This window comes from Castor canadensis, chromosome 11 (assembly GCF_047511655.1).
Source record: "Castor canadensis chromosome 11, mCasCan1.hap1v2, whole genome shotgun sequence".
NCBI classification, from domain to species: Eukaryota; Metazoa; Chordata; class Mammalia; order Rodentia; family Castoridae; genus Castor; species Castor canadensis.
The window spans coordinates 36202896-36225695 of NC_133396.1; the positions used below are offsets into that span (position 1 = coordinate 36202896).

A 22800-nucleotide genomic window follows, 5' to 3' on the forward strand; every position below is an offset into this window, starting at 1 on the left:
GCTCAACAGAAAAGAATTTTTAATTGACCCAGGTCATCAAAAAGATCAATAAAACTGAAATAAAAGGAAAAAAGAACAATTTATAGAAACCATCTATTCTTGTCTAGTACATACAACACCATAAGTAAAACAATATAATCCTTCTTCTGCTTCCAAAAAGTCAACAAGAAGAGGCAAGAAAGCAAAACACATCAATTTCAGCTTTTTTTTGTTGTTAAGTTACTTAGGGGAAAGGCCCAAATTAAAAACAAAAAGTTTAAAGCAGGCCTGATTTTGTTCTTTTTTTTTTCTTTTTTTTTGACTTTGTCTTTTCATTTAAATTCCCCGTTAGCTCCTACCAGAAATACTAGCTAATAATAATAGCAATAACAATAGTAATAAGAAAGAAATACTAGTCAATTAAGACATGCTCAGAGGCCAGGGATAGAATAATTCAAATCAACTACTTTACTCTAAAATAGCAAAAAATCTTTGCTTAGCCAGCCTCTTCAAAGAGGTTATTTAACCTTCAGAATAGCGGGGCTGGCAGAGTGGCTCAAGTGGTAGAGCACTTACCTAGCAAGCGTGAGGCCCTGAGTTCAAACCCCAGTACCACCAAAAAAAAATAAAAACTTAACCTTCAGAATAGCAAAAGAGAATACATGTGACCACTAAAAACAATATATATACATATATATATATATGTATATATATACACACACACAAAATTCACTTAGACACACAAAGATACATTTACCTCTTTATATCAGCAAAACAAAACTTCTGCGTTGGTTAAAAAATGAAAATGAACATGGAAATCATTAAGATAAATTTTAAGGTAGCAATTAGAGTTCATAAGAGATGCCTCAAGACAGTTGTGGTGCATGCCTGCCTATAATCCCAGCACTCCAGAGGCTGAGGTAGGAAGACTGTGAGTTCAAGACTTGCCTCAAAAAACAGTTAAACCCAAAACCTTCAAAAGCAAATTTTCCTACTTTTTGGATAAAACTATCATTCTAATTAAGAACAAACAATTTACATAGAAGCAAAATCCTAAGTCTACACCATGATCAGGTTTAAAAAAAAAATCCCACTGGGGATGCTGATACATGCCTGTAATCCCAGCTCTTGGACAGCAAAGACAGGAGGATTGCAAGTTCAAGGTCAGTTGGGACTGTAAAGCAAGACCCTATCTCAAAAAATTTCAATTTTTCTTTCTTTCTTTTTTTTTTCAGCAATATTGAGGTTTAAACTCAGGGCTTCACACTTGCTCGGCAAGTGTTCTACCACCTGAGCCATTCCACCAGCCCTTTTTATGCGGGTATTTTGTTTGTCTGTTTGGTGGCACTGGGGTTTGAACTCAGAGCCTCAAGACTGCTAGACAGGTGCTCTTACCGGCAGCCCTTTTTTTTTCTAGGGGGGGAGGGAGGAGAACAGGTTTTTTCGAGATAGGGTCTTGTGAACTATTCGCCCAGTGCTGGCTTTGAACCATGATCCTCCTGATCTCTGCCTCCTGAGTAGCTAGGATTATGAGCCGGTAATCCTAGCTACCTGTCAAAAAAAAAAATCCAATTTTTCTAAGACAGATTATATGACCCTGAAGTCACAATTTCTCACATCTAAACAACAATATTTTTTTAAATTTGAAAGATTTTTAAAACAAATTGCTAATTTGAGAAAGTAATCCATTCACATGTACAAAACCCAAAAGGTACAAAGGAGTATCTGGTGAAAATTCTTCTTTTCTCCTATTTCATCATTCTCAGTTCTTGACTAGAAAACTATTATTCTTACTCTTCTGCAAATTTTTATGAAAACACAAGTATATATGTTCACTGCTTTGGTGAAACCATCTCTTCCAGCTTACAGTAACGACTCTGACAATGAATTACTATTCTCCAATACTTTGCCAATTTCTATTTCTTTTCCACAAGAAATCTCACACATTTCCAGAAGAAGGGCTTATTTCTTTTCATTTAAATTTCTGAAGCTGAGCACAGGTGGCTCGCACCTATAATCCTAGCTACTCAGGCAGCAGAGATCAGGAGCGGTTCAGACACCAGTCCCAGGCAAATAGTTTGTGAGCCCCTACCTGGAAAAAAACATCAAAAAACCCAAAAAGGGCTGGCTAGTGGCTCAAGTGATAAAATGCCTGCCTAGCAAGTGTGAGGTTCCAAGTTCAAACCCCAGTATGACAAAAAAAAAAATCTGAAACTCTGGGTTTTGAGATTGCAATGAACAAAAAAATCAATTTGGGATGAAATGCCATCTTAATATTTTATCTTCCAATATAAAAATATGGTACATCGCATTTGTTTCATGAGAATTTTGTACTTATCTCCAGTCAAATCTTCAGCATATATATATAGACACATACATATCTGTGTGTGTGTCTATATATATAGATTTGTTTTTTTTTTTTTTTTATGGAGGCGGTACTGAGGTTTGAACTTGCGGCTTTACACTTGCTAAGCAAGTGATCTACACTTGAGCCATGTCCCCCAGCATAGGTTTGTTAGACTTAAGTAGTTTGTGGCTGTTGATATAATTATAAATGATACATATTTAAATTTCATTTAGTTTTTCATTTCTAGTACATAAAAATACAGTAGATTGTGTGTATCGATTTGGATGATGTGACCTTAACTGGATTCATTTATTAATCTCAATAGTTTTGGAGATTCTATGAGGGTTTTGTGGTTGCTTTGAGACAGGGTATTACTATGTAACCCAGCTCTGAACTCTCCATGTACCCAAGCTGCCCTCTAACTTGCAATTCTCCTCTGCCTCCCCCTCCCAAGTTCTAGGATTCTAGACACAGGCACCACGCCCAGCTCTTTGGGTTTTGCCCGTTTGTTTTTAATGTGTTACTGCAGATTGCACTTGCTAGGCAGGCACTCTACCACTTGAGCCACTGTGCTGGTCAAGGATTTTTTTTTTTTTTACACAATGTCTTTATCTCTGGATAGAGATGGCTGAATCATATGAGATTAGGCTTCAGACTTCATCTGTAAACATTAATACTTCAGCATAAGCATGTAGAAAGTTCCTACATAACTACACTCAGGAAACTACATATGATGCTACTGCATAATGTAAAGGCCAGGTTTAAATGTCTCCAGTTGTCCCAATAACACTTTTTAGCTTTTTGGGTTTGCTCTGTTTTGCAGTGCTGGGACCCCAGGCTTGATGCATGTTAGGAAAGTGCTCCACTACTTGAGCTGTGTCCTCATCCCCAATAACACTTTTTTTGGAGGAGGGGGGGTTAGTATTGAAGTTGAACTTCAGGCCCTGGCACTTGCTCTACTACCACTTGAACCAAGCCTCCAGGTCTTAATAGTACATTTTTAATAACCAACATCTATTCAAAAATCATTCACTGTGTTTAGTTGTCATACTTTTTGTCACTTTTAACCCAGAGCAGTTACCTAGGTTTTTTGTTTGGCTTTATCCTTCACAGAATTGACAATTATGAAGAGTTCAAGTCAGCTATGAATGATCCTTAAGTTGACTTTTTTGGGGAAGAGGGGTTCAGTGGTAGGGACTGAACCCAGCCTCACATATGGTAGGCAAGTGCTACACCAATGAAGTATTCCTCTAACTCATGACCTTTAATTTAGATTTGTCAGATTATTTCCTCATTTTCTTGCAAGGAAGGGTTCATGCTCAGGTTAAACTTTATTTTTTTAGGATCAGGGACATGTTTCAAGTGGCAGAGCACTTGTGTACCACATGCAAAGCCCTGAGGTTCAACCCCCACTACCACAAAAAAACACCTTATTTATTTTGGCTAGAATACAACCTTGCTAAAATCATGTCCTCCTCAGTATCTTACATGAGGTGGGACACTGTTCTATTATTGGCAATGCCAAGTTTGGTTGGGTCGGTAAAGTGCTGTCCACTAGCCACTGTAAAGGTGCTTTTGTCCATTTATTTATGTATGCATGTGTGTATGTATCCACTCATTTCAGTGCTAGGGGATCGATCACAGGACCTCACACATTGCCAGGAAAGTGCCCTACCCCTGAGCTATAACCATAGGCCAGGTGTCTTTTTCTTCTTGTGACTGATCACTAATCTACAGAGTGACAGTTGAAGACTGAAAAATTCTGGTCACCTCCATCAACTTTTTTTATTATTATTACTGTTGAGCTGGGTGGAAGGTACATTATGGAATTAACTTAAGTTCTTACAAAATATCAAAGATATCATACTTGAAATTCACTCCCTCCACCGTTCTCCTTTATCTCGCTTCCCACCATCATCACCAACTTATACCAAGCTTTAGCATCCACTGACAATCCTGGCATCATCCGCTATCTTTACAGTATTTTTAGTATCAGTATGGACTTATGGATTCTTTTACTCAGTATGTTTTAACTTGTTGCTATTATAATTTGTTTTGATGCTCAAAGCGGCAAAGAATCTGAGCTTTTAACAAACTCACCAGATGATTTACATTCATAGCCAGTTCCCTTATTTTACAAATCCGAGGGATCTATATAGCATTATCTAAGATTGGATAGCAAGGACCAGGAGTGGATCTTTAAGAGTTTTGTGACTGGTGTAGTGTTTGTTCACCAACAGGATCACAGAATGTCATTTTTCTTCCTACTGAGGGAAAGTCCCTATGACACTGGCGAACATGATCGTTTTTGTCTGCTGGGTAGTAACTTCCCTTTTACTCAGTAGAGGGTGCGGAACAGACATCGGGAGAGGAGGCCTTTCCTCTGGTTCCAGTGCATTCTTCTCTGCTTGCTCCTGTGGCACCTGGCAGCAGGAGTTCCACAGGACACTGAACAAATTTCAGCACCATCCCACCCCTACTCTGTGGTTGGCTTCCCATGGGGAGTCTTCCAAAACTTTTTGCCTCATCTTATGCCTTCTCAAAACTGCAATCAAAACCACCTTTTTGTGTGTGTGTGTGTGTGTGTGTGTGTGTGTGTGTGTGTGTGTGTGTGTGTGTGTTAGTGTTAGTGTTACTGGGGTTTGAACTAAGGACTGTTTGAGCCATGCCTCCAGCCCCAAATCATTTTTAAAATATAAATCTCAGAAGGATGGCGGTGATGGCTACACAACTGTGTAAATATACTTTATATCACTGAACTATATAAACTTAAAATGGTAAAACATTAAGAGGCTTTGTTTATTTTTTGAGACAGAATCTTTCTATTAGCCCAGGCTGGATGGAAAATTGTTATTCTCCTACCCACCACTCAAGGGCTGGGATTGGAGGTGTGCACTACCACATGAGGCCATAAATTTTATTTTAAGTGTAGTCTATCACATTTTTTTTCTCTGAGACAGGGTCTTGCTACGTTGTCCAAGCTGCTCTCGATCAATCCTCCTGCCTCAGCCTTCCAAGTGGCTGCAACTACAGGTACGAAGTACCATACACAGTACTCCATAATTTTTAAAAACACATAAATCTAGCTATATGTTTCCTGCTCTAATGGTTTGTTGTTGTTGGTTTTGTTTTCTGGGTTTTTGCCTTTTTTGGTGGTACCAGGGTTTGAACTGAAGGCCTTGTGCTTTCTCAGTTATTACTCTACCACATGAAGCCACATCCCTATCCCTTTTTTCCTTTAGTTGCTTTCCAGATAGAGGTTCTGCTTTTGCCTAGGACTGGCCTCAGACTACTATCCTCTTACCTTTGCTACCTGTGTGACTGAGATTACAGATACCCACCTCCATACCCAGCTTATTTGTTGAGATGGGGTCTCACTAGCATTTTGTGGGCCTCAAACTGCAATCCTTCTCATCTCTTGTCTCCCAAGTAACTGGAATTATAAGTATAAGCACCTGGGAGCAGTGTTAACTGCTATGCTTAACATAAAGAAGACACAACTCTTTAATAAAGCCTATAAAATGCAGTACATGCTCATTTTCTCCATGTGTTTTATTCCCACACCTCTGTTCAAGTTGTACAGACCTTTGCGTCTGCCCTTTATATGTAGCATGCCTCTTCCCACAGAGTGCTACTTCAATGCATGCAACATCGCTCTCTTCACTTACAGTAACTCTTCAAAACTGTAAACATCACTTCCATGGCCTCTCTACCTGGGTGAAATACCGTATCTTCAATTTTCTTTTTTGTTTTTTCTTGTGTTGCTGGAGTAGGGCCATATATGTTCTAGGCAAGCACTCTACCACTGAGCTACATCCCTAGCCCTTGTTTGGTTTTCTGTTTGTTTGTTTTGGGGTTTGGTGGCACTGGGGTTTGAACTCAGGGCTTTGAACTTGCTAGGTAGACACTCTACCACTTGAGTCATGCCTCCACCCCCTAGCCCTTGGTTTTTGAGGCAAGGTCTCATTAAATAGCTCAAGTTGGCCTTGAACTTGTGATGCTCTTGCCTCTGCCTCCCAAATGCTGGTATTATATGTGTGCACCATCATCCCTGGCTATTTTAAGTTTCCCTTAGCGCAGATATAAATAGCTAAGAATTAAAAATTTTCAGTCCTTTTTGCAACCATTTGGTGACTGCTTTTCCCCTTCTCCAGACTTTGAATTCCCCAAAGGCAGAGATCCTGCTCTTGTACATATACAGCACAGTGCATCCTACACACCACACTAAAAAAACATCTGTTCAGGGCTGGGGGTATGGCTCAAGTGGTGAGAACCTATCTAGTAAGTGTTCAACTCCCCCGTACCACAAAAAAGAAAAAAAATCTGTTCAGAGCTAAGACTACAGCTCAGTGGTAGAGCACTTGTCTGGTATACGTTGAGACCCTAGGTTAAATACCCAGTACTGAAATGAAAATGTGGTCAAGGAATATTCCGTGTGTGTATTGTTCAGGATCAAACCAGGCCCTCATGTATGCTAGTCCAGAGCTACTCCTGTGCTACATTCCTAACCCTGACTGCATTATTTTGGGAGTTTTGTTTTGTTTTTGAGACAGGGTCTCACTATGTAGCCCAGGCTGGCCTGGAACTCTCAATCCTTCTACCTCCACCTTCTGAGTGCTGGGATTGCAAGTGTGCTCCATCACACCAGGTACATCTTTATAGCCTCCTTTAATCAGGATGGAGGTAATGTATTCTTGAACAGAACACTGTGTAAGTGTGTCACACATCAGAGGCATTCCAATGTCCAACTGTCCCTAATGTTGAGGAAAATACTGATTATCTAGTCAAACCATTGCTGATTTCTACTGTCTAATTACTTCTTTTTCACTGTTCCAACTAAAGAGCAGTCTTATGGAAAGACACTTCAAGACAATGTTCATATTCTCCTGCCTAAGAACTCCTGAATATTTGTACAATATACAAAACAGAGGGCTATTCACTATCTCTTTCTCCCAGTAGTTAACAACTATGAAACAAGCTAAGGAGTCCAGCTTCACATCAAGATCTCTCTCTTCAAATATACACTAATGTATTAATCAATACAAAAGACATTCTGCAAGGAACTCATCTCATGCTGCCATCATTAGGTCTCTTATGTCCTTACCCTCACGCTGCCAGCATGGTATGTGATAGAGAAACAATATGAAAATTAATCTGGAGTCTGAGCTTAATTAGCCAACACTGTGATATGACTGCTAAAAGCTAATCACACTCAGACTGCCAGGACTCCATTAGTAGCAGTACAATGCTTAGCTAGGAGGAACTAAATATAGCTTGAGTATTACTTGTTCGAAATGCTAGGGACCAGAAGTAGTTCAATTTTGGGTTTGGGGATTTTACATATACATAATGAGGTGTCTTATGGAAAGCATAACACATATCTAGACACAAAATTCATTTGTTTGATACACACATTGTACACACAACCTGAAGGATTTTTTTTTTTTTTTGGTGGGACTGGGGTTTGAACTTGGGGCTTCCCGTATGCAGACACTCTATAGCTTAGGCCACACCTCCAGTCCTTTTTGCTCTGGTTATTTTTGGAGATGGGGTCTCTCAAACTATTTTCCCAGGCTGGCCTTGAACTACGATCCTCCTGATCTCAGCCTTCCAAGCAGCTAGGATTAGAGACATAAACCTGGCCCTGAAAACAATTTTATATACAATATTTTTAATGTGCCTATGTGTTGACTGTAACTCATCACATGGATCAAGTGTGGAATTTTCCAATTGCAGCATCATGTCAGTGTTCACAACACTATAAATTTTTGAGCATTTTAGATTTTGGAGTTTTAGACTGGGGACAACCAACCTGTATTTCCATTGTAAAGGACTCCAAACTAATCAGATGACACCTTACAAAGTGCCCTCAATTCTGAAGACACATTATGGAGAAAAATGTACAAAAGGATGACAAGAACAGTCATGTGCCATATAACAGCATTTCAGTCAATGACAGACCACCTATATGCCAGAGGTTATCAGCATTATGACAGAGCAGAAAAATTCCTGCCACTTAACAATGTGGAAGTCATCCCTGCAGAGCAAAGCATTATTCACATACGTTTGTGATGATGCTGGTGTAAGCAAACCTGCTGTGCCACTGCTCATTTACACAGTGCATAATACATGGTATGATAATGACTGTGCTGCCAGTGTGGGTATTTTACTATACTATACTTTTAATCATTATTCTAGAGAGTGCTCCTTCTACTAATTTTTTTAAAGCTTACTTTAAGTTTGCCATATTACTGGAGGAACAGCCTCATACATCTTGTTTGCCCTGGGTCTTGATTCCATCAAGAGGACATGTCAGGACTGATGGAGTGGCTCAAGCAGTAGAGCACCTGCCTAGCAAGCGTGAGGCCCTGAGTTCAAACCCTGGTACCAACACAAATTTCAAAATACCACTATTTTCCCCTGTGATTCTAGAACTTATTTCCTAATCAGAACTGATCTTCTACCTGGAGGCATGGATTAAATGGTAGAGTACCAGCCTCGCAAACATCAAGCACTTAGTTCAAAACACACACACACACAAAAAAGCCTACGTCAGCCAGGCACGGTGTTTCTCACCTGTAATCCCAACACTTGGGAGGTAGAGGCAGGAGAATCTCAAGTTTGAGCCTGAGCTACAGAGGGAATTCCAGGTCAGCCCAGGCCACATAAAGAGATTCTACGTCACAAAAACAAAAACCAAGCAAAAAAAAAAAAAAGGTATGTCAAGTAATTGGCCTATATGACGACATAGATTTGTGTAAGAATACTCAATGTTTGTGCAACAATGAAATCACCTAAGAATACATTTTGCAAAACATATCCCCATCTTTAAGTAGCATATGACCGTATCATGAAAAACCTAAAATTAACACTTTAAACCTAGAGAGTAGACTAAAGAAACATGTTAACCAACTTGGAATACATAAATGTCTACCATTATGTTGTAGGATTGCTCTCATTTTGTTTCACCACACAAAACTAGGGCCAGTATCTGAAAGATTCATGAAGGCAGACTTTTAACTCACAATTCAAAAATACCAAACAAAAACAATTAGAGTTTCTGAGTACTCTAAGAGTCTGTAGTTTGCGACATTAAGAATACTGAAGATATTCAAATAAGGGATGAATTACTATGGAGTATTACTGAATTATCTGAACCAGAAAAATCAGCTCGTTTTCCTACTATGTCTGTACCAGTCCTTCTCTTTTTTCTTCTTCTACGCAATCTCCTAAGTGTTTCAAAACTTATTTGAAATGCTTGCCATACACTCATATGTACAAAATAATGTGGCATCTACTTTCAAACCAAGAGTAAGATCTTGCCCTCAGTTCAACGAGTACCACATTAAAAAAAAAAAGAAAGAAAGAAAAATCTCTTGGAATGGAGGCGTGGCTCAAGTGGTAAAGCCTGCCTAGCAGGCACAAAGCCCAGAGTTCAAACCCCAGTACAACCCCCCCAAAAAAAAAAAAAACTATTCCTTGACTTTCACCCCCCTTTTCAGTGCTCACTAATATTCTATATGGCAGTAGTTAATGTGAAATTTACCACTACTTGAAACATAAGTGGCAACTAACTAGCATCTTCCCCTCTCTCCTTGCTAATAACTGGAAGATCAGTTATATTCCATGCTTACACTATGAGTGAATAGGTAACCTAGTCATCTAATTCTGCAAAAAATCTATAAAACATGAAGTATCCACAATATTGCAACAGGCTCCTAAATGGTACCTTTGCCTCCAATTTTATTTACTTTCAACCTTCATTACAAATCAGCTAAAATGATCTCTCAAAAAACAAACTGTCATTGCCCTGCATTGCTAAGTATCAATAGTAAGAACAGCTAATATTTATACAGCACTCACTATGGTCAGGTACTATTCTAAGCACTTTATATGTGCAAAGTCATCCAGTAATCACAACAGTATGAGGCAGATACCAGGTTTGGTTTGAATGTTTGTCCCTATCAAACTTCATACTGACATTTAATTGCCACTTTAACAGTATTAAGAGACAGTACCTGTAAGAGGTGATTAGGGCTACAAGGACTCCCCTATGCTCATGGTGTGACTGGTGCCTTTACAGAGGAAATTTGGCCTCCTCTTTCTTTCCTTCAATCAAAATCTCTCTCTCTCTCTCTCTCTCTCTAATTCTCTCATCTTCCACTATGTGATGATGCATCAATAAGGCCCTCACAAGATGGTAGCACCTTGATATTAGATTTCTTAGCCTCCAAACCTGGGGGAGCAATAAATTTCTGTTCATGATAAATTACCTAGTTGTCAGTTTTAACAGAGCAAAACAGACTAACACAGTAGTTTGTAGGCTTCATCTACAGATGATTTATGGCACAAAATACTGAGTAATTTACTAAAGTTTGCAAAATAAGTAATAGCACTGAGCCTGGAATCTAGACATTTGATTTCCAAAGTCCATCTCTTTCCCACAATGGTATACAACCTCTTCTATTTTTTTCCTTTTTTTTGAGATGAAGTCTCACTATGTTAGGTAGGCTGGTCTCAAACTTATGGGCTCAAGCCACCTCTGCCTCAGACTGCAGATTAGCTGGGATTACAGGCATACGCCATGGACACATTTGACTCCAAAGCATTCTTTTTTACCACAATCTAGAAGGCCTTTAGATCCTACCCAGCTATAATGTCTTCACCATACAGTCCTTCTTAATCTACTGTCATGTCCACCCTCATTTTATACTTTTTACCACCCTTTGCTTACCTCAAAGATACCAAGCTCTGACTTTCCTATATTAGGATTCTTTGCTTAGTACTGCTTTGACGGGAAGTTGGGGGGGGGGGCGGGGAGGCATGGGTGATATTCTTTGCCTGCAAACAATTTCCAGTTCAGGTTAACTTAGCTCAAAAAAGCAACTGAGAATAAAGTTAAGTAGCTTATAGAATAGACAAAAAGCTAGAGAAACAAGTATGGAAAACAGACAGTTCCAAGTAACCAGGAAAGAAGACCCAACTACATCAATGGACACTGCCAATGTTACTAGGATAAATTCATTACAGCCAATTTTTTTTTAAATTGTTGTTATTAGATTCAAAATTATAGGAGAATCTCAAAAAAAAATTATAGGAGAATCTTATTGACCTAGCAGGGTTCATATGTCTCACTGCTTATGTATTTTATAAAAAGACCTTGAAAGCCAGCTGCCAGTGGCTTATGCCTATAACCCTAGCTATGCAGCAGGCAGAGATCAGGAGGATCACAGTTTGAGGCCAGTCCATGGGAGAGAGCTAGCAAGACCCTATTTCAAAAGGGCTGAAGGAGCAGCTCAAGCAGTAGAGCACCTGCTTAGCAAGTGTGAGGCCCTGAGATTAAACTCCAGTATCACAGAACAGGTATGTTTAAACTAGGACTTCACATATGATGGGACATAAAATTTCTCAAAAGGAAATCATAATATTATTTTAAGTGTACAGCGTATCCTCCACCCCATCAAATGTGCACTAACTGCCTAAGGGCCCTTGCACATCTATAGCTCTGCTTTAACTACTAGTTTCCTTGGTCCCATTCCCACCTTCGGGTCTTACTCAAATGCCACCTCCTTAAATAATGTTACATGGTCATCCTTTCTAAAGAAACTATCCCCCTGCCACCCTCTATCTCTTCCACTGGCACATCACTGTGTAATTCTTTTGACAGTCTGCAGCATGATTTTATTTGTTTATTATCTATTCAGCAAGTTACAGACTCTTATGAAGAGTAGGAGTAAGTGCATTTGACCATCAAAGATCTGTAAGAGATGGGCACCAGTGGCTCTGCTTACCATCCTAGCTACTTAGGAAGCTGAAATATGGAGGATCAGAGTTCAAAGCCAGCCTAGGCAAATAATTCTTGAGATTTCCTCCCCCTCCATCTCCAAAATAACCAGATCAAAATGGACTGGAGGTGCAGCTCAAGCAATGGAGCATTACTTTGCAAGCATGAAGCACTGAGTTCAAACCCCAGACCTATCGAAACAATCAAACAAACAAACAAATCAGTAAGAGAAGTCAGCCAGGTATGGTGGTATATCCTTAATTCCAGCACTTGGGAGGTGGAGGCAGAAGGATCATGAGTTCAAGACCAACCTAGGCTATCTAGTAAGACCCTGTCTCAAAAAGACCAAAAATGACAACAAAACAAAACAAAAAGATCAACAAGAAATAGTGCATGGTAGGAAAAATGATCTATTTTATTTATTTGTTTATCTAGTCAAACCCAGGATCTCATGCATGCTAGGCAAGCACTACACCACTCCTAGCTTTTTACTGACTGAGATGGAGTCTCTAACTTTTGCCTGGGGCTGGGCTCAAACTACTATCATCCTAATCTCCGCCTCCCAGGTAGCCAGGAGTACATGTGTGAGCCAACACGCTCGACCTCCTAAATTAATATATATCACAGCATCTTTTCTTTCTTGGTATTCCCTAATCTGCAATAACTTCATTTATAAGCTTACTTCTTTACTGCCTATCTCTGCAACTGCATGGGTTTACTCCATATAATAGAAAATATGTACATATTATAACTCTAAAGTCATTTATAATGCCTAACACCAAGTTGATCGTCAAATATCTAAGAATAAAGAAAGAGAAGGAACAAGACAATATAAAAACTACTCCTCAAGTCTCAACACACACACACATACACATTTAGCATAGCCAAGGCAAGCTATTTCAATAGCTATATAATTCTCTAGCCTTCCTTCAAAAACCAGGTAGACCAGAAAGAACTATTTTTATTTTATCATGAACAATTTATTTTTCTAGCTAAAGAAAAAAAAAAGAGCTTTGAAGGCTCTTAGGACTATTAAGGGCTAAAGTAGGAAAGGATATTTAGAGATAATTTTAAGAGTAACATTAAGCCTGGGAATACATATATGTACCTAAGAAAATGTAGAAGTTAGCAAGATATTGAACATGACTTTTGAACAAAAAGCAACTGGCACTAAAATATATACCTTAACCTTCCCTGCAATTAGGTTTCAAAACATTTAATACAGTATCAACATTTCTCTACCTTCACCATGTTAAGAAAAGATTTAATTCTCAGTATCCTCTTTTATTTTACCACCATATACTACAGAAAACCTAACATGATTTCATCAAATGTAAGTCCTACTTACCAAGTGCTCTTGCTACTGCCAGAAAAGGAATCTGATCAATAACTGTACTCCTTCTAACAGGTCCACTGTGAGTGAGCCGAGGTCTTTTCCAAACTACGCGATTCACTCCAGACTTGTTCATCACACTAAAAAATAAACATTTCACATAAACAGCGTAAATGATTAAAATATGGCAACTAAAATAGCTTGATGTGTTAAATAACTGGTAAGATTATATTATAAAATAATAACTTGTCTGTTTCAAATACAAGATAGATAAGCCAAAGATCCTGTTATAAGAGGAAAGACAAAATAGGGTAGGATTACATGAGGAGAATTTGGAGATGACTGAAGTAGGATAGACATAACTTAATGGAAATAATGTGAAGAAAAAAGAGAACAGGGCTGGGGGGACATGGCCCAAGGGGTAGAGTGTCTGCCTAGCAAGCATTCAAAATCCAGTGGGGGTGAGGCGGTGTAGATACCAGACCAAAAAAAAAAAAAAAGAAGAAGAGCAAGATGACTTAATCACTCAAATAAAATAGGGACAGGAAAAAGAGTTTCTATAAATAGAGTGGGATTAAATAGTAATAAAAGAAATTTAAAGAGGCCAGGTGTTGGTGGCTCACGTCTATAATCCTGGCTACTCAGGAGGAAGAAATCAGGAGATTCACAATTCAAAGCCAGCCCAAGCAAAAAGTCTGCAAGACCTGATCTTGAAAAAAACCCATCACACAAAAAAAAGGGCTGGTGGAGTGGCTCAAGGTGTAGTCCCTGAGTTCAAATCCCAGTACCGAAAAAAATTTAAAAGGAAGAACTTTATAGTTCTGAAGGTTTCGCTGGAAACAGGAGAAACAAAGTAGAACTTTAGTTTTCAATTTTTTGTTTGTTTGGGGTTTTTTTGGTGGTACTGGGGTTTGAACTCAGGGACTCTCATGCTTGCTAGGGAGGTGGTCTACCACTTGAGCCATGCCTCCAGACCTATTTTTCTCAGTATTTATGAGTATGATATTTTGGCATATATATGACTTTCTTACTTTACTATATTCACTTTGAGTGCCTTGACTCTATCTCCCTAAACCTGATGAATACTGACTATATCCGCCCTGCAAGTCAACCAACTTCAAGATATGCAACACTGACGACAGGATAGGCAGTAGTGATCTCCTGAAATGCAGTGTTACTATGAGATGCCCTAGACCTAAGGGGCAGCCAGAGAAATAGAGATATTTTACCTCTAACTGTGGTTTTCTATCTCAGCTTTAGTTCAAAGAAAGAAGAGATAATAAATGAATAAAAGTCCTAGGTGAAGCAAAATAAAGGTATAACCTTATAAATGAGAAAAAGATAAGCTTTCTTTGAGCCAAGAAAAACATGAATGTAGCAGATGAACAGCTTCAATCTTCCTAAAGTAGAAAACACATTTCACCTAAAGAGGGCAGGCCAAGGGCTGAGAATGCATCTCAGTGGTAGAGCACTTGCCTAGTCCGTGGTAAGACCCTGGGTTTGATCCATACCACTACAAAGTAAAAATGAATGAATGAATAAATGCATACACATATACATAGTGTAGTTCAGGAGACCTGTGCAACACGGTCTCAAGAAACTTCAGGCAATGATGGAAATGTTGTTCTGCACAGTCCAACACAGTAGCCACTAACTACTTGACTAGTGAACACTGTAAATGGGGCTAGCACATATAAGAAACTGATTTTGTAAATTTAGCATTAATTAATTTAAATTTAAGCAGTCACATGTGGCTAGTGGTTATGACACAGGATAATACAATGAATGACTGGAACAGTGTGGAATGACCAAAGAATGCTATAATTGTTAACAAACACAGAAATTCCAGACAGTCACCCCTTTACCATCTTTTCTGAGAACTAGTCTAATTCTCAGTTCTGAAAATAACAACTAAATCATAACAAGAGTCAGGAGTACCACCAGGTGCAGGTGGGTCACCCCTGTAATCCTAGCTACTTGGGAGGTTGAGATCAGGAGGATCAAGATTTGAAGTCATCCCAGGCAGATAGTTCACAAGATTCCACTTCCAAAATAACCAGAACAAAACGGACTGGACTATGGCTCAAGTGGTAGAGTGCCTACTTTACAAGTGTGAAGCCCTGACAAACCCCAGTCCCACCAAAAGAGAGAGAGAGAGAGAGTATCAAAAGCATTTTGTTATATGATTCTCAAAAAAGGAAGCCAGAGTAAAGTGATCTGCTATTCACAAGGATCTGTGAGACACAAGAATTATAAGGAAAGGGTATGCCAACATTCTGCCTTCATACCATCTTAATGTCCTATTGTTTTTTCTCAAACCTGCTTCCCAAAAGGTATGGCTTAATACTTAAGTAATTATAGTTACTGCTTCCAATACAACTATAGTAGGAGCTCTCTTAATATTTAATATTCAAGGGCTTTATGATCCCTGTGTTTCTGAGGAGCAAAAAGATAAACAATGGCACTAGTTAAACATAAAAGTTTTAAATCCAGTGTCAAAAAACCAAATCAACATTGCTTTTATTGCACTCCCTGCTGTTGTTCTGTGTGATTAAAAGGCATATAAAAAACAACAGCCTGACATGCAGAGCTGACTGAGCAGCAACAGAAGGCTGGAAAAACAGAGTGCTGGCCAACTGCCTAGATTGAGACAGAGGGAAGTGAGGAAATAACATCATAAAATGGCTCAAATTTTGCAAAAAGACACCTGCTCCCAAATGGCAAAGAGCATCTGTCCAACTGTCCAGATGGTATTTTAAATGATAAGGCAAAAAACATAAACTCTTTAAAAATGTTTTTAAAAACAAGGAAAATATAACTTTAAGGCTGAAAAGTAAATAAGAACAAATAGTCAAGAAAAGTATTTTTCAAAAATGAAATTATTGAGAAGGAATCAGGCCCATCAATATTAAAAAATTGTAGAGTCAACCATGATGGCACACACCTATAATCCTTGCTACTTGAGACAGAGAGCAGAGGATTGAGATCTGAGGCCAGCCGTGATAAAGAGAGCACGAGACCCTATCTAAAAACAAAAAGATTGGGAGCATGGCTGGGCAGGCATGTCCAGTACTGTAAAAAAAAAAAAAAAAAAAATCCAGGAGCCATTTTCTAGCCCCAAAATGGTATCTCAGTTTTAAGTAAGACAGACCACATGGTCTAGCTCAAACATGTTTCATGTTCCACAGGAATCAGTGTCTTGTCACATGACTATAGTTACCTGGTCCCTACACAAGTCAAACTATATGCAAACATGCATATAAAGAGGCCAGAATGAACCCTAATGTAAACTATGGCCTTTGGGAGATAACAAGTCAATGCAGATTCATCACTGATAACAAATGTGCCACTCTAGTGCAAGATGTTGATAAGAAGGAAAGCAGTGCACAGAAGAAGAGGTCAGGAAGTTTATGGGAACTCTCCTCCTCTTCTCAATTTGACCATCAATCTAAGAGTTCTAAAAAATAAGATCTGTTAACTTAAAAAACCATGTGTGAATTAAAAAAATCATTCACAACAAAAAATAAGTAAATAAAATTTAAGAAATCATTCAACCAATGATGCTCTTAAAGTAAGAGTATGGAAAGTACACTGATATAGCTTCAGATAACACACAACAACCTTTGAGAAACTACCACTTTTGGGCTAGAGGTGTAGGTAGAATGCCTGCCTAGCAAACAGGAAGAGAGACTACCACTTCTTAAGCAGGTATGGTGTCTCATGTCTCTAATCCTAGCTACTTGACAGGTGAGATCAGCATGATCAAGGTCCAAGCCAATGCCAGCATAAACACAGGTCCCTATTTAAAAAATAGAGTCTAAAGCAAAAAAGGCTGGAGTGTGGGCCCAAGTGCCTGCCTAACAAGCAGAAGGCCCTGAACTCAAACTCCAGGACTGCCAAAAATAATAGTAACAAAAAAACATAAAACCCAAAACAAATACAATGCATCAATCTTGAATTTCCCCTTCCCAATCATCTATCTATATAATACCTGATTTACTACAGCTACTACAAACCAAAACAGAAGAAGTTATGAGACTCTAGCTGTCACACATTAATCAGACATTACAGAGACCTGCAAAAATGTAAAACAATGTCATTCCTGTCACTAAATGTTTTTTCTCACTATATGCATGGTACAAAACCCAGAAGACATAACAAGATTGATAAAAATTCAGGACCATCATCAAAAGACAAACTGTGAAAACAATATCTAAAAGTCACATCACCTAGAATAATTGCTCTGCTCTGTCCAGATTCTGAAGGCACGGTGATCAGTATTTATGCAAAAAATTTTCAATAAAACCATGTGGATACTATTACTTGAGGCCCACTGAAATGTTATTTTCCTTTGCAGCTATTATCAGAAATAAAAGAGTCAATTCAAAATAATGAGACAAATATGAGTGAACATGGGCTTCTGCATCAGGCAAACCAAAAAAATCTACAATATTAAGAAATTAAGGTAGCAAAACTGTAGTCCCAGTACTCAGAGGCTAAGTGAAGAGATCAGGAGATCCAGAACAGCCTGGTCTACATACCAAGTTTGAATTGAGTCAAAAGTACATAGCAAGATTCTGTCTCAAAACAAAAACAAAACAAGAAAAAAAAAAAAGAGAGAGAGAAATAGCTCCTCCAAGAGAAGAAACACAAAACAGTAGAATGATTACCTCCCACCAAGTCCTTCGATTCGTTCTCTTTCCTTGGGAAGTTCTGGCTTATGGTCTTGTGTCACCTCCACAGCTCTGACAAAATCATCCTTTGGGTCATCCTGAACTCCAAGGACCACCCCTGAGTCACCTACGTGAGCTACATACATCTTCAGGCCCCGTATGATGACCACACTAGCAGTTGTCCCTGATGTGCTTGGAAGACCTGTCATGGTCTTTGGCCATTCTGCTGTAATAAAAAATAAAAGTATTTTACTCTTGCAGTTATAAACATTAATATGATATCAGAACACAAACAGCAACATATTCCAACTTTGTGTTAACATTTGAATTAGCACAGGAAGAAATTTAAGAAAAATATTTTGAAAACTAAACAAGGATTAATACAACTAGAATAAATCTGTCAACCCTGGAAGAAATATATTATAGGACAGACTTACTACATCCTCATAACTCTTTGTCTTAACTACATTGAGAAGCAAGGATATATTAAGTTTTGTTGTGTTTTGTTTTTTGTGGTGCTAAGGACTGCACATGCTAGGCAAGCACCCTACCACTAAGCCACACCCCATCCCACACACTCTATGTTAACAGTTTTGACACTATTTTGCTAACCATTTAGTATTTATTAATTTTTTCAAAAATAGTTGATTTGTTTTTGAAATAACTTCTCAATATTCAAAACCTAACAAATTTTAATAGTGATTATTTTTTATTTTTATTACTCTAGCAGTACTGTATTTTGAACTTGAGGCCTTATGCTTGCTAGACAAGCACTCTACAACTTGAGCCTCACCCCCAGTGAACAAATACTATTTTGTACAACCAAAATTTTATGTACAAGGTTCTATACTAAGAGTTTAACATGCATCATCTCAAATGATACTAGTATCAAACCTATGGGACGTTAGGTTATTCTCATTATTTTTATCTTGCCAACTGGGAAATCAGTACTTAGTATTATATTGTATTGTACTGTACTGTATTATATTGTACCACATTATATTGTATTTTTATTTTTTGGTGGGTCTGGGGTCTGAACTCAAGGCTTTGTGCTTGAGCCACACCTTCAGTGCATTTTTGTTCCCATTATTTTTTGAAGATAGGGTTTCTCAAGCTAGTTTCCTAGGCTGGCCTCAAACTTTGATCCTCCAGATCTCAGCCTCCCAAGCAACTAGGATTACAGGTATGAGTCACCAATGCCCACCTGTTTTGTTATTTTGTTATTTTTTATTTATTATTATTTTATTATTTTATTTTCTGTTATTTTGGGGGTGATATTAGGGTTTGAACTCAGGGATTCACACTTGCAAAGCAGGCGCCCTACCACTTGAGCTACACCTCCAGTCCAATCTGGTGTGGTTATTTTGGAGATGGGGTTCTCTTGAACTATTTCCCCAGGCTGGCCTCAAACCCCAATCCTCCTGATCTCAGCCTCCAAGTAGCTAGGAGTAATAAGCATGAGCCAATGGCACACAGCTACTTTAGTTAATTTTGAGATCCTCCTACTTGTGCTTCCTCATGGAGCTGGAGATGCCACCCTGCTCAGCCATTGGTTGAGATGGGGAAGGTCTTGTGAACTTTTTGCCGAGGCTGGTCTCAAACCAAGATTCTCCCTATCTCTACCTAGTAGCTGGGATTAGAGGCATCAGCCATGGCAGCCAGCTGGAAATCAGTACTTTGAATGATTAGAAAACTTGTTTGAGATAACTCAAATATTAAGTGGCAGAACCCCCATATATTTAATTCCAATCCCTCTGTTTTCTAATTAAATTCAGTGGCATTCAACAATTCTGCAATGCTAAACTGTAATTTGTAGTTCATGATGGTAGAATGAGTCCAAACATTCAAATTTTCCCTTCCAAAATACCACTGAAAGAGCACAATATAAGAAAAAGTCCATAGCAGTCACGAAACACTAGGAAAGGTCCTAAGCAAATACGAAGGACTCTTAGAAGTTTAAACAAATACAATTCTGCTGAGAGGAAAAAGCAGAATACAGTCTCGTATTCCAACGTAAGCAAGAACAGTAGTGAGAATAGGAATAAATCCACTTTCTCTGTTAACAGAGTCCCAGAAAAATTGAAGAGGCAGTGGTAAGGGCTGAGGATAGGAACAGATGATAATTAAGTTAACACATTAATACTTTGACTACAAGAACTAGGTAGTCCCTAAGGGGTTACTAACTATAATATCTATCTTTTAAGGAAAATGGTAGCTCTTGTTGATGGATGCAACAGGGACTCAAAGGGAAGTAAAAGAAGAAACGGGGCCTAAGAAAAACCTGGGCAGGAGGGCTGGGGGCGTGACTCAAGAAGTAGAGTGTCTGCTTAGCAAGTGTGAAGCCCTGAGTTCAAACCCCAGCACCACTGCGGCAGAGTACCAGACATTTTTATAGGCACAAAAAATCTCTAATACATCAGCTAAAACAGTTCTTTTTCAAAAGCAAACATATCATATACCAATGATCAAGTGGGATTTATCCCTGGGATGCAAGGATGGTTCAAAATACATAAACCAATAGACACGATACACCATATTAACAGAATGAAAGATAAAAATTATATGATCACCTCAATAGATGAGGCAAAAGTATTAGGCAAAATCTAACATTTTTTCGTGATTTAAAAAAAATCTCTTAATGTACAGAAGAAATGTACCTCAACATAACAAAGGCCACATGTGACAAATTGACAGCTAACATCATACTCAAAGATGAAAAGCTGAAATCTTTTTTGCCATATCTTGGCCTTATCTAGACTTAGTGTGTGCAATCAGACAAAAAGAAATAAAAGGCATTCAAGCTAGAAAGGAAGAATTAAAACTGTCTGCACATGACAGGATCTTGTAGACAAACCTTAAAGACTTCACCAAAACAAATACACATTTAGTAAAGTTGCAGGATACAAAATAAACATGAAAATTAGTTGCATTTCTAGGGCTAAAGGCATAGCTCAGCAGTAGGTTGCTTATCTAGCACGACAAGCCCTAGGTTCTATCCCTAGCACCACTGCCAAAAAGAAAAGGGAACGCCAGGAACCGGTGATGCATGCCTGTAATCCTAGCTTTTCAGGAGGCAGAGATGAGGAGAATCACGGTTCAAAGACAGCCCAGGCAAATAGTTTGTGAGACCCTAACTTGAAAAAACCCATTACAAGAAAAAAGGGCTGGTGGTGTGGCTCAAGGTGTAGACCCTGAGTTCAAGCCTCAGTATCATCAGAGAGACAGAGACAGAGAGAGAGAAGGAGGTAGTTGATTCCTTGGCTGAAAAGAAAAAGAAAAGGGAAAAAACTGTACTTCTATATACTCACAACAAAATATCCAAAAAAGAAATTTAGAAAGCAATTTCATTTACAAGAACATCAAGTCTACAATACATAGGAAGAAATTTAACAAAGAAAATGAAAGATCTATACACTAAACTGTTAAGATACTGATGAAAGAAACCAAAGATGCAAATAAATGTAAAGATAACTTATGCTTGTGGATTGGAAGAAGATTGTTAAAATCACATACCACCCAAAGCATTCTACAGACTCAGATTAATCCTTATCAGAATTCCAATGAGGACTGGAGTGGCTCAAGTGGTAAAATGCCTGCTTTGCAATCTCAAAGCCCTGAGTTCAAATCCCAGTTCAACCACCCAAAAAAAATTACACTGGCATTTTCCACAAAAGTAGGAAAAAAGAAAAAACCCATAAAGGCCCTAAATTAGTCAAAGCAATCTTTAGAAAGAATAAAGCTGGAGGTAGCATACTTCCTATTTTGAAATTATATTACAAAACTATAGTAACCAAACACTGTGGTAGTGGAATAAAAATACACCAATGGAACAGAGGAAAAAGCCTAGAAATAAACCCATGCATATACTGTCCTTTGACAGGGACACCAAATGAGGAGAGGAGAGTCTTTAACAAATGGTCTTGGAAAAACAGGATTTTCACATGTAAAAGAATGAACTTTTTATCTTACCCCCTACACCAAAATTGATCAGCAACCGATTAAAGACTTTAATGTTAGGACTGGTGGAGTGGTATGAGGCCCTGAGTTCAAACACCAGTACTACCAAAAAAGAAAGAAAAGAAAAAGACTTCAATGTTAAGACCTGAAACCATAAAACTCCTAGGAAAAAAGCAAAGATGACAGTTCCTTGACATTGGTCTTGGAAATGACTTTTTGGCTGATACCAAATTAAACAAATAGGACTATACCAAACTAAAAGGCTTCTGCATAGCAATGAAAACAACAGGTATAACTCATTGGTAGAGTATTTGGCTCGGCATGCATGAGGACCCTGAATTCAATCCCCAGGACCCCCACACACCAAAAAACAACAGGTATAACTCATTGGTAGAGTATTTGGCTCGGCATGCATGAGGACCCTGAATTCAATCCCCAGGACCCCCACACACCAAAAAAAATCAACAAAATGAAAAGGCAACCTAAGGTTGCCTAGACCCCATCTCCAAAATAATCAGAGTAAAATGGACTGGAGGTGTGGCTCAAATGGTAAAGCACTACTTTTCAAGCACAAAGCACTGAGTTCAAATCCCAGTCTTTCTCTCATACACACACACACACACACACACACACACACACACACACACACACAACACAAAGAACAGGCTGAGGCATGGCTCAAGGGGTAGTGCACCTGCCTAGCAAGTTCTAGACCCTGAGAGAAAGA

At 38.6% G+C, this 22800-nt stretch overlaps 1 protein-coding gene across 1 annotated transcript in view; it reads right to left on the reverse strand.

Annotated features, from left to right (window-relative positions):
• Positions 1–22800, reverse strand: part of Ppm1d (protein phosphatase, Mg2+/Mn2+ dependent 1D) — a 57332-nt gene that overhangs the window by 10912 nt on the left and 23620 nt on the right. The window contains exons 2-3 of the mRNA XM_074046251.1: positions 18114–18342; positions 13459–13583 (exon numbers count right to left, since the gene is read on the reverse strand). Coding sequence (XP_073902352.1) covers positions 13459–13583; positions 18114–18342 — 354 coding nt within the window. The remainder of the gene's footprint in view (positions 1–13458; positions 13584–18113; positions 18343–22800) is intronic.